Below are 17,233 nucleotides of genomic sequence, written 5' to 3'. Positions count from 1 at the left end.
ACTTGGCTAACTAGCTATTTTTATGTCATGTATATATATGGTGTTTTAAACATTTTTGTTTTAAGATGAACTTGAACTTGTTCCACTAAGAGAACCAGGCATTGTATATGCTTTTCTTGAATGATGTGTGCATCTATTTTTATGTAACAATGGATGGCCACAAGGATGATTAGTTACCTGGCAAGCTAGATCACCTCCTTAAATGAAGCTTTTATTTGTTGGACTGGGTTTTAAGGTCACATGACTGCATGACTGGGTTTTATGGTCACATGACTGGGTTTTAAGGTCACATGTCTGGGTTTTATGGTCACATGACTGGGTTTTAAGGTCACATGAGCTTATGATCTGGACCTTTAATTGACTTTCTATCAAAAACATCTGAATAGAATTTGACCAAAAATGTACAGAAATCATCATGGCATGAAAACATGTCAAATGATGCCAGTCCACTATCAAATATAGCAACCATTACTAAAAATAGAAAAAGATTATAAAGAATTACTTTCCAAAATTCCTGCCATAGAGGTGTTTTTTTTATTGTTTTTTTTTTACAACTGATGCTGATCTAACATAAAATATGGCAACCATTACTAAAAATAGAAAAATCTTTCAACAACTGCACAAACCCAGCTCAATATAATTGGATCAAAATCTGATAGAAAGCATACCAGCATAAAGGGTTCTCAATGTTTATTGTTTTTGTTTTTGTTTGTTTGTTTGCGTTTTGGGTTGTTTAATTTTTTGTTGTTACAAATGATGCCAGTCCACCTTCAAATATGGCTGCCTATCAAAGCAAATAATACTTCAGAAACTGCTCAGCAGATATTGATCACAAAAAAATCTGACATATAAGGCATTAAGAGCTTGCATAGAAATTATGCTGATTGGTCATTAAACATGGCCTTCGTTACTAAAAACAGACAATCCTTTAAATGACTTCTCAGAAAGTACTAGACACTTTTTCAGAAAATACTAGACACTTCTCAGAAAATATTAGACAATTTTACAGAAATCATTCTGGCATGAAGGACCATTACATTTTTTCACAAATGATGCCAATCTGCCATGAAATCTGGGTGATGTTACTAAAAATAGATACATTTTGAATAAGTAAAGAGACATGGATCCAATTTGTTAGAAAGTGTCCCAGCTTGAATGTAATCCTGATACAAATGTGTTTTGTCATAAATATGGCTGGTATTGCTTTGGCCGCTCGCAAAATCATAGACTCTGTGTCATAAAGTAACAATAACAATGCTTGTATAAGCATGCCACCCCACTTTTCCAACTTTGTTATTTTGAGAAATGTATGGCATTTTGCTTGGGGCCCGTACAAGCTTTCAAGGAGTTTGTTTATCTCCAATATCTATATGGTAATATTTCACTCTAAACAACAAAAGTTCTTAGTCACTTTCTAAAACTAATAATGTAAATTCTGGATTGGTAAATGAACACATTAAAAACAACAACATAAAAGTATAAATAAAGTTGAAAACCTGAATCATCTTCTCTTTAAGACCTAATAGTAATTTTAAAAAATCTCAATGTTTCTTACAAATATTTCATTGTTTCTTACAAATATTTCATTGTTTCTTTGTTTCTTACAAATATTTCATTGTTTCTTACGAATATTTCATTGTTTCTTAGAAATATTACAACTCCAACCCATTCATGCTTCAGTTCCTAAGGTTAACCCATGCATGCCTGACTATTTTTCCCTGACCAGCTTTAATTAAAGACTCTTGTTCCATGTCTGGTGCCTTCCCTTATCCATGTTTGCCTGATCATTTTTCCCTGACCAGCTTTAATTAATGACTGCTACCTTAATTCATGCTTGAATAATAACAGAGTAGTATCTCATATTACTAATTGTCATTCCATGCTAATTGTATGGATCACTGCCTCATATAGTCACAGTAGCAAACTCTACTCAAAGAGTGACATCTACTGCTAAAAATTATCTTCTCAAAACTGTCCTATCATTGATATAAAAACTGAAGAAATAAAGACCAGTTTATTTTGACAGAATAAGTATTGATTAAGTTGGGGTTTTTTCTTTTGAATTCTGATCTGTTTTCTTAGAAAATCTGATCAGCTCCTGATGTTACTTGAGATATTTCAGAGAGTGGAAATATTTTACTTGTTACTAAAGTGATATTGCTTAAAAAATGGCTAAAGACAAGAACTTGTTCGAGAAGTTGGAGTTTACCAGGGCTTATGCGGGTTATTTTCATAGACTGGTTATAGCTGCTGCTGAAACTATGGATTTTCTTCAAGCTGAGAGGGGTAAGACATTTTAACATTTCATTTACAAATGTTTATGCAACCAAACTTGAATGAAACATGCTAAAAAGACATACGACCAATGGATACTCCTCTTATTCTTGAGTCAATTGACCTAACGACCAGACAATGAAATTTCTTATCTAGATACAGGCTTTCATTAACAGCTGATTAAAACACCCTATACATTTAAAAACTTTTAAATAAATTGTAACCATTTACTTTCACATTACTGAATTTTTTACATTCATGCATTGACTTGATCCCACCCCACCTCACCCCCAACACTGCCTTTAACTTTCATTTGAGCTGGCAACTTTAAAGATTCATGTAAAAGTATGAATGCTGACTGCTTGATGATTTATTTATTTATTTATTTATCTAAACCAAAAGATACTAGTCAAATACCCCAAAATACTAGTAATGAATACAAAAATACTAGTCAAATACCAAAGATATTAGTCAAATACCAAAAATGCTAGTCAAATACCAAAAATACTAGTCAAATAAATATAAAAAATACTAGTCAAAAAGCAAAAATACTAGTTCAATTCTAAAACATAGTAGTCCAATAACAAAGATCAGTAAACTGTTCTGTGCTTTTTGTTGTATTTGTAAACCATCTTTATTAGGACATTAGGATAATTTTGCCATATTGGTAATTAATCATTGTAAATAATTTGTTGAGAAACCCAGTTATGTAAAGAAGAAAGTGAATTACCATTACATTTCTTATTAAGATCTGATAAATAAAGTTATACCCAACATCTATGTTAAAACTATTTGTTTTCTTTTGTATTCCTCACCTGATAACATCTATCTTCTTTTATAATCTCTGGTATAATAAGGTTACCTTTGGTTATAGCCAATTCTCCTATTTTCTGCACTACTGGTTATTTTTAAAGAGGATTAAAAGAAATGACTTCCCTGGAGGGTCAGAAACTCCATTAGAAGATACTTCCCTCTACTACCACAATAGAACCAGTCAGTCGGAGCAGGCAAACAATAGGATACAAATTTACCTGTATTTTGCTAAGGGATATCCCCAATTTGTTCCTGGATGTGTTAGTGTGACCAATCACCCAGGACAAATATAGATCAAAAGGTGGATACAGGATGCTACCTTAAAGCAAGGAATTGTTTACAGTGCTGAGGTGTGAAATTTCCCTTAACTTACCTATTACATTTATTCTTACAAACAGTCCATTATGACCTTAGTTGATTTTGTATTGTTTTTCAATAAATGTACACAAAATAATTTTGAAAAAGGAAGTTGAACATTTACACCTAAGGAAAAAGAAAGTGTAAGATGAAAACACGCCCATTAGATGCTAGCTAATTTGGCCAGGACTATATATAACCTTATCAAGAGAGGTCATATTTCATTCCACACTTAACATCACTGACATCAACTAGAGCTGTTGTCAGATCTCAAAATTTGTAGCCTGATTGGCGTACCTCAAGTTATCCCAAGACTGCAATATCTTGTATCTCATTATGTGGCCATTGGCTGATGAAACTGTGAGCTTGTCAGTAACTAGGGACGAGAAGTTTCAAAACACAGTGGATGTAAATGATTTGAGAAATATGCTTCTTTGGTACTGGGAAACCATCAAAGGTAAAAATTTAACTCTTTTTCTAAACAATTTAAATGAATCTCTTAAGACGTACAAATTCTATAAAGGCTCTATACAAAGCAGCGTAAAAAGGAATATATTGTGTTTTCTTTTCTGCTTATATTGAACAGATTTGCATCATGTCCATTTTCCTGTAGTTTTATTCATTTCTCTTCAGTAAAGCTTTTAGTAGAGATGTATGTAAAGTAGGTTTTTATTTTTTAATGGCATTTTCAACAAATTCCTGGTAACATCATGCAGAGAAATTGGAACTAAGTACCTTTTCTCAAGTACACGCTAAGGCAGCCAACCGTGAGTGACTTTGGTGGGTATTGAACCCATGACACTTGAATTTGAGTGTGATGGTGCACCAACTGAGCCACTGCATGTAAAGTAGGAACACAATAATACTTTGATAGGGACATAAGGCCAAAAATAATGTACAATTTTAAATATGTTGGGAAATAAGGATGCTTTAAAGGTAAATGTTTTTAAAAAATGAGTATTAAAAATTACCAATTTTTCTTGTATTCTCAAATACTAGTTTTACTTTCTTTTAAAAAAAAGTATGCATGTGCCTCAGTTTATGTTAGTTAACCAGTCATTTGTAATGTGTGGAAAATTCATACAATTTGTTCCATTCTAATGACACTGGAAAATTGATGTTTAATTTAGGCCATGATTCAGTTGTAGTCTGATCATAATGAAAATGAAGATGATAAAACCGTCTGAATTGAAAAGGTCCAAATATTTTTATTTTAGTGTCTGTACCATGATTAGAGATCAAACTTAATTTGATTGGTGCTAGGGGAAGATATTATTGCTGTTATATTGAAGGGTGTTTTCCCCTGTGTGACAAACTGTCAGACTGCAGATTACATCAAAGCCACAGTACTCTCTCTATCTTGTTATAAAAAGCATCACAGTCAGACCAAAGTTTATGAGCCCTGCTGTTATTGAAAGCACCAAAGTCAAATTCAGTTGGTGATAAATGCCATAAAACCTTATTGTTGAAGGTCATTCTGTAATTACTGCATAAGAAAAAGTTGTAGTTGCACATATTCACAATTTATACTGCAATTACACAGTCTATCTATAAAATCAACAGACTGCAAAATTGAAAATTAATTTCCAGATGAAGTGATTTATTTTCTTTTCATTTTTAAAAAATAGTTGTGTCATTATGAATGCTGATAGGAGTCTTTGGAAGTACATAATAAACAAACCTCAGCGTATTCAATATAAACAAATCTGGCCTACCTTTTCCACTGTATGCGCAAAAATTAATTTTCTATTTCAAATGCATTTGGACTGTTGTATTTGATACACATCATCGATATTGGCCTTTATTTAACTCTATATATTTTCTTTTCATGTCAATAATGAAAAGGTAGTTATCTGAGCAATTTTCAGTGGCATAAAAGGTTATATACAGCCACTCATAAAAATAAATGTTTATTGGTTTCTTCAGGTTCAGGCAGGGAAATTCACTAAGAAAATACCCGCCGACTCTTCAAACATTCACTTTGACAATCAACTCAGTTACGTGACACCTGTATTGTACTGAAAACGGCCATTTGTCATGTTTATTTCTTAGCATGTGATGTTATGACATTTAATTATTAGCAGGTTACACATGCATTAACAAGTACTTCAGCAAATGTAACCTCTGATGTATATCTTACTACTTACGTAAATATTTTTTTTATTACCTATATAGTCAATTTGTGATAATTGGAAGTGCTTTGGAACGTTGACCAGGCGAATAAATTATGTACAGGGCAAGTCCTGACAAGTTATTATTTTATTTTTTTTTAAAACAGAATGCATCACCACAATTCAGATTCGATAACTTTTATACTACGGTTTTGATACGCAGCTTACGTGTGTGAGATGATAAAATCGAAGAATTTACCATATAGTACCCGGGGGTAGGTAGGTGAGAGTTGTGCACTTCTGTACTGATGATGAAATAGTCATTACGGAACGCATTTTCCATTTGTACCATCTTTGCTATTCGTATCGACCTCAGTAATTTAAATATCAAAATTTCATCAGGTTATCAATATAAAATTGTAAGTTGATCAAAGAAACCCATTAGAGCCAGGTGCCTAGTCCACTTGAAAAGAAATCGGGGGTTAAAATTTCAGAATCTTAAGAGTACGGTATAGTTAAATGTTCGTATAAATGTACTATAACCTATTTCTTGTGTGGAATAGGCTGATAATTATTTAGATAAAAAGGTCAAACTATCTGGATATTTAGGTCAAGCTGTCTTCTTGTCACCTTGTAATAATACTTGCATATGAAGAGCTTGACCTGAACCACCTGTATTTCCAACACTTTGAATTCTGCACATAGCAAGTCCTTTTTTTTTAAATAACAAACATTATTTGATTTTTGCACATAGCAAGTCCTCGTCAAATGGTTTTCTTTGGAGGTTTTGTGCTTTCTGGGGGTGGGGTGGTTTTTGGTCACCTAATACATTAAAGGTCCTTTTTAAAAAAAAATTGTCAAATGGTTTGATCTTCCGGGATTGGAGGGCGACAGCTTTGAGATAAAAGTAACACTTACCCATCAAGTTATTCTTCCCTTGTTTAAATTTCTTTCTTACCTTTTGTATCTTCACTTGTGCCTAAAACCATTTTCATTTATTGAAAAAAAATTGCAACATCTATAGATCTATTAAATCAATAAATCATATTTGTAAATACTTATGATTTGATTAGTTTTTTTTTATTTACTTGCGCTTGAATGTCACCTAATCAAAATTATGTGAAAATTACTATTTTGTATCATCGTTCCGGTGGCTTAGTGGTTAGAGCGTCCGCCTCGGATGCTGGAGGTCGTGGGTTCGATCCCCGGTCGAGTCAGACCAAAGACTTACACAAATTGTACTTACAGCAGCCTAGCTTGCCGCTCAGCAATAAGAGGTTAGTGTTAGGACTGGTCGGCCTGGTGTCAGTATAATGTGACTGGGTAGGACATAATGCTACGTGTCTGCAGCATGATGCCCCAGTGCTAGACATCACTGTAAACTGTCACACTGCAGACATCGTAGCGATATGACTGATTTTTTTTTTTATAAAGCTACGTTAAAAATCCAAATCACACACACACACACACACACACACACTATTTTTGTATCTGTTTAATTATTCATTATACTTGAATGAATGAACTTGTCGAATCAAGAGATGGGGTGGATTACATGTACACAGTTTAAGAAAAAGATGGTGTTCAGACTGAACCGTTTCCGCAAGATTACGTTTTGTACAATTATAGCCGTATCTTAAAGGAATTGGCAGCACACTTTATTTTGGGATGATTGTTTGAAATGACATAATTTGCCGTACGCATTTGGTTGCTCTTTGATACATATTTTTTCCAAACATAATCAAGGGTCAATGAGATTTTGAAGAGCACGGTTTTGCAATCGCGCGTGCATTTGATACAATCTGTCAGGCCCACTGCCCAGGCATAATGTACACGATGTGATAAATTTCGTCCTTAGGTTATTTTTACAACTGAACACGATACAATGTATCGACTTTGTATTGTGTAGGCTACACGGGTTTTGTGGGAACTGCCAATGGCTTTGCCCTGTAGATACCAGATACAAAAGATAGGTCTGCATTGAGGAAATATTACGAGGAGAGAAAATGGGTTGTGTACAGTTGTATATCAAGTCAATTCTTGTTCACGTATGTATCACACTCAACAGTAAAAATTATTTAGGACAACTTCATATATTTTATGCCAGATTTGTGAAATTATTTTCATGTCTAATGGATTCTACCTCGAAGGTAAACAGGTAGGATTGTTTCTGAGATTTAAAAATTATTTTTTTTTAGTCCGATTATGTAGTTTATTCCAACGCTGCTGAAATAACATTACTGCGACACTAACTGCTATGCGTTTACACTTTTTATACAGATTTAATTTTGTATCACTGAGCATAAGTTATGATCAATCGACTTTTATAAAGTTAAAACTAGTATTGTAAATTTTCATATATTTAAAATAAACGACAACCCGTAAAACTCTAAACTGGTTTTCGATGAAAGTTTTTTTTTGTAATTCACATAGGTGACTGACTGAGTGGTCCAAGGTGCTCACTTTTATAGGCACAACCACGAATCACCTCGATCAGGGTGTTTTGGTTGAATCAACGTGGGTATTTGAGAAAGGATAGCTTCAGAGGAGCTTCCCATGGGTCGCTGATATTTCATCCATCCACCAGCCGTGTGCTGAAAAACTGCATTAAACCCAACAAAAACAAACCAGAATCGTAAATTATTTGTCAGGTTATTTGTTGGGGGGGGGGGGGGCTCCAAGTTTGTGATTGATTTGTTCACTCGTACTCTGAAATATGTAAACAATGTTCTACATTGCAGCTAATCGTGAGTGTTTTGTTTTGTTTTAAATTGGTTTAAGTAGAAATAATCATTTCTATAATTTTATGATTATTGACACACACACACATTCATTAGCACCCGTCACCACTGTGTTACACTCGTAAACCACTTGACATATTTGTCAAACAATAAGAACTGACATAACGTTGTAGTAAACGATGTCACTGTGTCCTTATGGTCATTTCACCTAGGCATGCAACTGATCCAATCATGTCGTCGATGAAAAGGAATTAATATTTGTACATTTTATTTTCTTATTGTTATTTTACATTCATAGTCTTTTTGGGAAGTTTCTTTTCAATTGAGCGCGGTTTAAAATAACCTTCTTTATTCCAAGGAAGTGTTGAAAAATATTTGAACAAGGATCAGTACTATATCCATAGGATGAGAGATTTAAGCTATGGCTAGTCGGTATTTACATTACCTTTCCAGGTGTTTGTTTAGGTATCAAGTACAGACACATATTGCTCTAAAGCTGACTGTAAACTCCAGGTAAAATAAGCCAAGTATTCACAAGAGGGACTTTGATTAAGATAGCCTTTTTAAGTAATGTTTGATTCTGTTCCTTAAAATAACAAATAGATGACGATATTTGTATTTATTGATTTTTGTATATACAATAGACATCGCGTTATTTAATCCGACAAACAGTTTAATTAATAAAGTATATTTACCGATGGCAATCCAGGTGTGACTTTGTTCCAGTATTGATCCGCTCATTCTTTTGTAGACTAATCATTACTTGACATCATTGTTTAAGATTACTTGATTGTATGAAGTTAGTAATCCCAATTTGCGTTTTTTATTATATAAAAAGGCTGTTTATAATACAAATTGTGTTTGAAATGACAGTATTAAATCATTCAAGCAAATGGAATGAAGACGACAAATGCTCGTAAAATATACTCCCCAATCACATGTTTTCCCTTGAATCTGAAAAGGACTAATTGGAAACACGTGTAAAAGGAACTGTATTATTTTAAGATTTTAGGTGTGTGTAGATTGTAAAATGGGTAGATTTTAACATATGTATAGATCAAATCCTTTCTGTACCTTTTCACTTTTATTGAAGAAGGATATGACAAGTGAAAATAAACGTAGCTTGACAAATAAGAGTTTATGTTTATAAACGGCCTTATCTAACATGTAGCTTCTGTTATACTTTGGGACAAAGCAGTCTAGTGTCTGCACATCTGTGAAACTCCATTTTGTATAATAAAAGTGGAAATTGTTTTCTCACTTTAGATGTGAAACAAGGAACTAAAGTCACTAAAGAGTAGGTGATAAACGTTCAAACCCCTATTGATCACTTTAAAAGACAACTTTAAAACTGTGTTAAAATGAAGAAAATGTAATTGAGAATGTAGTAAGATGGAAAAAGGACAAAATAAAGAATCAATTTAGATGTGACAATGCATCTGTTCCTTTTGGGGGAAATGAAATAGAAAGCTATCAAGCTCGGTTTTATGGTTGGTGTGAAGTGTGCCCCTTACAAAAACCTAACCCCAGGGCGCAGTCAAGCATGGCATGTGGGTTGAAGACAAGGTGTGGGTTCCTTACACCTGTACAGGTATGGGTCCAGTATGCTATCGCAGGTCAAGATTAACACTCCAAGCTTTGATCCAGTGAATGAAGTGAAACTAAGAATTTCACTGGCCAATCAGAAATCTCCATCTAAATATAGTATTAGCATAATGACTGTAGCAAAGTTAGAAATAGGAGTGGAGGCACGTGCCTGTTATTATTTGATACCTGGTTATAACAGGCGGAGAATGTGTACCTCTCACTGATTCAGTGTCCATATGGTTAGTTAAACATTAGAGAACAGATATGGATTATCAAAGAGAAAAGGTAACGCATATCAATGCACGTAATCTTCTCAGAACAAAGTTTTGCTTTCTGCTAAATCATTTAATTCAAAGATTATTATTATTATTATTATTAGTATTATTATTAACAACAAAGTAATATTTTTTTCAGCTAAATGGACTTGCATCCTGTATGTTTTAGTGAAAAATATCTCGTTTATTAAAACAAAATCTTTACATAAATTTTAATTGGCAACAAACCGTATTTTCAATTGACACTAATCAGCGTGGGGTTTTGAACATTAGTGAGCTGTCATTGAATGTCTCTCTGATAGCGCGGTTACCTCGATGAATAGTGCCACTCAGTTAAGACACGTGTTTTGAATACCTCAATTATGGACACCTTTGTTTTGATGCAGGTTCACGTCATTTAATTGATTATTCGCTTCCAGAGCAGTAACATACATTATTATGGTATATTATTATCTTTTATTGTCCAAAATTGTATATTGAAGAATACTGCAATTGTGTCTCGTTTTTTAGTTACCCACCAACATGTTCGTTACTTATGTCTGTTATTTTGTCTCAACAGATCGTCTGCATGCAGGAATGGACAGTGACTCCGAGAAGCACTTGGCACCAGACGAAATGTACCTTATGTTACAGGCAGATATGGTAAGTGGGATTTATTAATTTATTTATTCATTCAATCAGTAATTCGTCTATTTATCGTTACATGTCAACTGCTTCCAACGCAAACGTCTTGTAGATCACATATGGAAAAATATTTATCGCATATAGACCTTTATAAAACACTTCTTATTTTTCATATGTAGACTTTTACAAATTATTTGTCATATGTAGACTTATAAATTATTTCTCATACAGACTTTACAACTTATTTGTCATAATGTAGACTTTTGTAAATAATATTTCATGTGTAGACTTGTACAACTTATTTCTCACATGTAGACTTGTACAACTTATTTCTCACATGTAGACTTGTATAAATTATTTATCATGAAGACTATAAATTATTTATAAAAACTTGTCCTATTTCATGCCAAGTGGGAAGTAAATAATACTGCTCCTGAGGTGATGTTTCATGTACTCCCATTTTATTCAACTCCAACAGTAACAACTAGGACAACATCAATGATTACGGTGATAATAATAATAATAATGAACCCCACACGGTTTCACACCTGAACATAAAAATATTTAAAATTTGATCATGACTGTATAAATTCGAAAAACTTGGAGAAAAAATATACTACAAAAGGCTATTTTTTTAATTATATCAGTGATAGCATATTAGATATAAATTTTCATATCTTAAATGATCTATGTAATTACATAAATTAGAGTTCAGTACTTTATTAGCACATCAAAACTTAATTATTTTCGAATCATATTTACTAAATTATCAACAGCCATCACTCTAAAATTCTTCCTTTTCATTTCCATCTAATTTATGTCAAACTATGCAAGCTAAATTGAAAATTTTTCCACCCGAATCTAATATAGAATCTGACATTATTTCACACCTGAACACTGAAAAAGAACAGATTTTCAATTTGCTCCTGTCCGCATGTGAACAGCTTTATCATTGTTCCTTTTCTTCAATTGTAACATTGTCAGTCCACTGCCTGCATGCCTGACATGACCTAAATGAAACCTGTAGGAGTCATTGCACGTGGGCACTCTTCCAAAAATGTTCTCAGGTTTAATATGGCACAGAAAACAAACACCCATTTCAGCGCCAATGGTTACAGGTTGACATCTGACCTGTGGATCAAAATTTTCTTATTGTGTCCATCCCTAATTGTTCAATAGAATTTTATATGAAAAGAATACCTGCTCTAACTTCAAAGGCACGTGTGAACACCTATAAATTAATAGGAAAGATCTAAAGTTTGTCTTTCCCATCTTTCAAGATGGGATGAAGAGATTAAACCAGCAATAAGCCAACAGGTGGAACAATAGCATTTAGGAATTAGAATTAAGATGGTATTGCTTATTTATACAACCCCTGCCTTTGAGATATTATCTTCCTTGACACAGTACAGCTGTAAACAAGACCTAATTGGCCATATAAAACTCTTGTTAAATGCAGCCATGTAGGAGTAAAGAAAGGGAAAGTCATTAGAAGATAATACTGTATGGGTAATCACATGATCTTCATTGATCTAATTCAAAACCTGCTGATCCCAACACATCCAAGGAGAAAGGGATCAAAGTGGATAAGGGATTAAAAACTGCAACAGATTTTAAGTTTAGTCCCTTCAGGTCAAATATACTTCCTGAATGGAATTGCAGTTTTGGTTCTAAGCAAATATTTTTCCATCACAAGAATACAAGGTTAGATGGCAATTTTTTTGTGTGGTCTTAATCGTCCACACCATCAAATAGGGCTGATGATAATTCTGTACAATGACAGTGTAGAATTTCTTACTGTGCCACTGCATAGAAAAGGTGATACTCGTGATAATAGGATGACAGTGTGAAGTTATTTATTTTTATGGGTTTCACTTTTTGTGGATATGGGGAAAATATCCTATTGTTTTCTTGACATCCCTCCACACCCCACCCACCCACCCACTCCCTTAAGACTTTAGGCCCAGTGCACCATCATGTATGTGGAAAGAGTTGACTAGTGGGGATGTGAACTACTGTGACACTGTGACAAAAAATTGTGCATGTTTGAATCCAACCATCAGATCATTCCAAGGTCACCAACATTCAGGGCACTTTGCTCCAATTATCCTGGCATTGAATAACCTAGTTGTGTTCCTGTACTGCAAAATAAGTACCACCCTAAAGAAGCATTCATTAATTTTCTGTGCTTATCACTGAAAGACTGTGGTAGTTGTCACTAAATTTATACTATTCATTATCCATTTCAGATAAACATCAAGAAGCAGGAGCAGGCATTGCAGAGTGAGATTGAAGAAATTGCAGCAAAGTTTAAAAGTCTGCTAGAAAGTTGTGGACTGGAGGCAGAGTTTCCAGTGCCCATGGCACCACCATCAACACCTTCATTCATGCAGAACTCGCTGACTTATGTGACAGCTTGTACAACTACTCCATCTTTCATGAATATTTCGCCAGAACACATGAACATACCACCTGAACACATGCTGAGTTCCTCCACTAGTGAGGAGTCACTTTTCCCCACCAATCCTATGTGCTCGTTAGCAGAGTCGGAAGATGCCAGTATTGATGGTCTGGTTATAGAGGAGTCAAAATCAAAAACTATTATTCTTGACAATAATTCAAATTATCTGAATTCATCTCACAGCGATACCGACAAAAACATGGACCACACGCCTACTATTGAGATCCTTCACAGCATGGAGTTCACGGACAACTCCAATTCGTCTTCGACATCGTCAGCATCTATCCAGAGCTCTGTACAGGATAGTACTTCGGATGGATACCCCAAATCCGATGATTCTTCAGACAACCAGGTTGTCCCTGAGTGCTACGATTTGGATAAGGAATTTATGTCTAGGCTGCAGTATTATTCGGATTTCACTATTGATCGTCAGAGGAAAATAAACTCAATGGTGAGTCAATTAAGTAAGTCGAACAATGACTCTCATTCCAGTGCATTTGCTGAAGAACTTTTTACTCGCCATGTTGAAGGTGCTGAGAGCTCACATTCACCCGTACGAGCTCCCTTAAAAACTTATTCTTCCAGCTCTGGTGGATCTTCCGATAATTTCTCTACACCACGATCTCGACGAGGGAAAAAAACGATGCGAGACAGAACAACATCTTCACGAAGCAGTCGCAAGAGCACATCAATCCCCATCGCTTCATCCACCATGTTAGATGACAGCTTTATGTCTGGCAGTAGTGGACGATCAAGTCAGAGGAGTAGTTCCAGCTCCCACCCAATTGCCTCATCAACTCTACTTGATGAGGCCATTTTATTTTCAAGTGGTAGTAAGACCAAGAGCAACATGGTTACCCCAAAAGCCTCCTCAACCATGATTGAAGAGACAATTTTGTCACAAGCATCTAGTCGACCTCGATCTAATAATATTGTTCACTCTACATTGATTTCTGAGCTCCCATCAGAAATGCCATCTAGAATTGGACCCAGTGATGAAGGATCTCTACACAGTCAGGAGGATCTAGAGAGTGTTTACACGTGGTCCATTCATGATGATCTTGAATCCGATGATGTCAATCTTGAGGAATCATACATGAGAAACATCATGAAGAAAAGTGCAGCAACTGCTACTGGAAAACCACCATTGCCTCCACCTCGTCAGCGTGCTTACAGTACTGGAAATGCAGGTTACCGGGAAAGTTATAAAGATGGCAAATGCAAGGACCACAGTTTGCACAAGATTCTTGGAGAGTCATGCTCAAGACGGGACTTGGAAGCAATTTCTGCTATTGAACCTGACTCTAATGTGCAAGAGGGTAATTTGATCGTGGAAAGTTTGTACGAGGATGAGGAACATTTTCCTTGTAAACCAAACATTATTCCACGCTCAAGTACACAGATTCGATTGCAGGACAAATCTAGTGGTAGTTCTTCCATGGAGGCTAAGCGTGCATCAATTCCTGATTTGTACAGTGTTAGCACACCAAATAATGACTATCGTAGTTCAGTGCAGACTAGTAACAGCAATAGTACTGATTCATCGCCTCTCCAAGAAAGGTTGGAGTTGGTTGGGAAATCCAGTTCTAGTAATGAGAAAGACAGCAGTAGCAATGTTCCACCACCTCCAAGTGTCACAATCAGCAGCCCCAATACAGAATCACATAAAGATGCCTTGGTAGACTCCATTCTGACGGACAGTCCAAATAGTGTCAGTAGTAGCGGAATATTTGCCCCGTGCAACTCACCTGCCAGAAACTGTAGTAGTAGTTCTAAGGTTAGTGGCTCCACAACTAGTGGTAAGAACTCAGCAGATTCTAATAATGGATCAAAAACTGTTGCAGCAACACTTGTGACTCGACCGCAACCAACAGTGTCAGCCATATCAGAACAACCACAAAGAACTGAAGATGCTGTTGAGAATGTGAACACTGTATTCAAAGTTCCAAAACAAAGCATGCCATTAAAACATCTGTTCAAATTCCGACGCCACAAGTGTAAAACTCCGGACAGTCTTCAATCAGAACCACACATCCTTGCTCCATCAGTACAGAGTGATCCATTAAGCAGACGTGATCATTTCCCATCATTGCCAAGTGTAAGGCATGAACCAAGGATTGTTGACAAGAAAGCTGTGATCAGAAAGTTCAAGAGATTCAGTGAAACATTTTACAAAAGGGACAAGTCAGGACGAGTCAGGATTCAAACTTTGGCAAATTTGTAGCAATAACCCAACTCTACAGTGTTATAGCTAGATTGTGCAATCTCTTTCACAGTGAGTCTAGTCATGTGACTTTTAGTGAACTATGACAATGCTCATTGATACAATAGTTATAAATAACTTGTGAATTCCAAAACATCCAAGCTTTACATTTTGCAGGATATCATCCATTTTTCATTGAAGAAATCCATTTCTTGTGTATTCCCAGCACTCAAATGAATACACTGTATTTCTTTCTTTTCCACTGTCACTATCAAAACTGAGCAGAGAGCTCTAGGACAGCGGACAGTGTTTAATGTATGAAAAAGTTTTTTAGTTATAATTTCCTCTTTTGTAAGAACCATTTTTGGTTGAAGTTTGACTTGTTTTTGAACATATTCAAGAAAATCTTTTAAAGGTGAAAAATTTAGTTGCAAAATACATTATACAACACTTATGCTTTCACATACACAAATACTGAGTATCTCTATCTTCCTGTCTCTCTCTCTCTCTGTCTCTCTCTCTCTGTCTCTCTTTAATCATGATTGCATTTTGCTGCATGAGTTGTTAATACAATTCTTTTTTTTCTAAATGAAACTGAACAACTTCTGTTGCACTGACCCATACCTTGTAATATCATTTAATTATGCCAAGATTCCATGCTTTTTATTGTTAATTATTATGTTGGGACCAGACTCAGCCCTGTATTGCTACATGTACAAATGTAAATTGATGTGTAGATACAAATGAGATCATTGTTATTTATTATGATAGTGCTATGTAAGGGCCTTGGTTTGTATTTATAGTGTTTCTTACCAGTCAAGAGGACTTATGAAAAAAGTGAAAATTACAAAGAAATTGAAACATAACCATTGTCTTTTTGTCATTATCCTTTGTTTTTCTTATAAATTTCTTCCTGCTGCTGCTTTTTATGCAATATTTCATTTTTGGTGTCTTTCTGTTTCTTCTTGTCCTAATAGTTAACCTTGCATTAGGGATGGTACCATATATACCCATTTATAAGATGAGTCCAATTACAAATTGCACAGACCCAAATCTGCAAGTGCATTATGCATTGGCATATCAGGGTCTGTGCAGTTTGGCTGGAGTAATCAGTAGAACAAACAAAATAGACCCTAATCTACATGCATATTATGCTATGGCAGATCATGATCTTTGTTCTTGATAGTTTGCCTTAACTTGTAAAGGAGTATAGAGTCGGGATAGAAAACTGCCAATATGGAAATGATGCTTCCAGAGAAAGGTTAGAGAGTTAAGATGAAAGGCTGTCATGGCCGTCAGGCTGCAAATATAAGCTGTGCTCACTCGCCTGACTAGTTGTAGTTAGCTGTCTAAAACGTGATGCAAAGCAGTATATTTTTAACAAAATAAAACATTTTTCAATTTAGAAAAAGATTTAATATTTTGCTAATATTAATATCAAAAGAAATGTCAACTTTGTCGCTCCATTCTGATATGTTTCTTGTAAATTTATGAAAGTTTGGTTAAAATAGATATCTTTCTGTTACTATGCTAACTTTCATTTTCAATTTTAGTTGTATAAACGTGAGTAAAATGAAATAAATTAAATCAAAATTGGTAGTAATGCATTATTCATATTTACTGAGTATATAAATGCATACTTTTTTAACATAAGGTGAACACGAAAGCTTTAAAAGTAGTATACAAAAAAACGTGTGTAGATTTTCTATGCAGATTCAGAACTTGCTATTTTGCCTGTTACTTTGTTAAACATGTTGCTTAAAAATCTAAATAAAATGCACCAATGC

At 34.8% G+C, this 17,233-nt stretch overlaps 2 protein-coding genes across 4 annotated transcripts in view; one reads left to right on the top strand and one right to left on the bottom strand.

The window, feature by feature from the left end:
* LOC149800204 (large ribosomal subunit protein bL28m-like) overlaps window positions 1-17,233 on the bottom strand; it is a 158,231-nt gene that overhangs the window by 98,881 nt on the left and 42,117 nt on the right. The gene's annotated exons all lie outside the window — the stretch shown is intronic.
* Window positions 7,470-16,312, top strand: LOC149800205 (uncharacterized). Of its 3 annotated transcripts, none has more exons than XM_089959773.1 (3): window positions 7,470-7,603; window positions 10,718-10,800; window positions 13,032-16,312. In XM_089959773.1, the coding sequence occupies exons 2-3, from the start codon at window positions 10,735-10,737 to the stop codon at window positions 15,465-15,467; spliced, it is 2,502 nt and encodes an 833-aa protein (XP_089815899.1). In that variant the 5' UTR covers window positions 7,470-7,603; window positions 10,718-10,734; the 3' UTR covers window positions 15,468-16,312. The 3 variants fall into 3 exon arrangements, with proteins under 3 accessions (XP_089815899.1, XP_089815900.1, XP_089815898.1); XM_089959774.1 differs by having other exon boundaries at window positions 7,598-7,713; XM_089959772.1 differs by lacking the exon at window positions 7,470-7,603 and adding an exon at window positions 10,014-10,168.

This window comes from Sinohyriopsis cumingii, chromosome 5, assembly GCF_028554795.1.
Source record: "Sinohyriopsis cumingii isolate HCF-2022 chromosome 5, ASM2855479v2, whole genome shotgun sequence".
Lineage (NCBI taxonomy): Eukaryota > Metazoa > Mollusca > Bivalvia > Unionida > Unionidae > Sinohyriopsis > Sinohyriopsis cumingii.
Note: the sequence above shows the minus strand (reverse complement) of the source record. Positions and strands in the feature narration are given on the sequence as shown.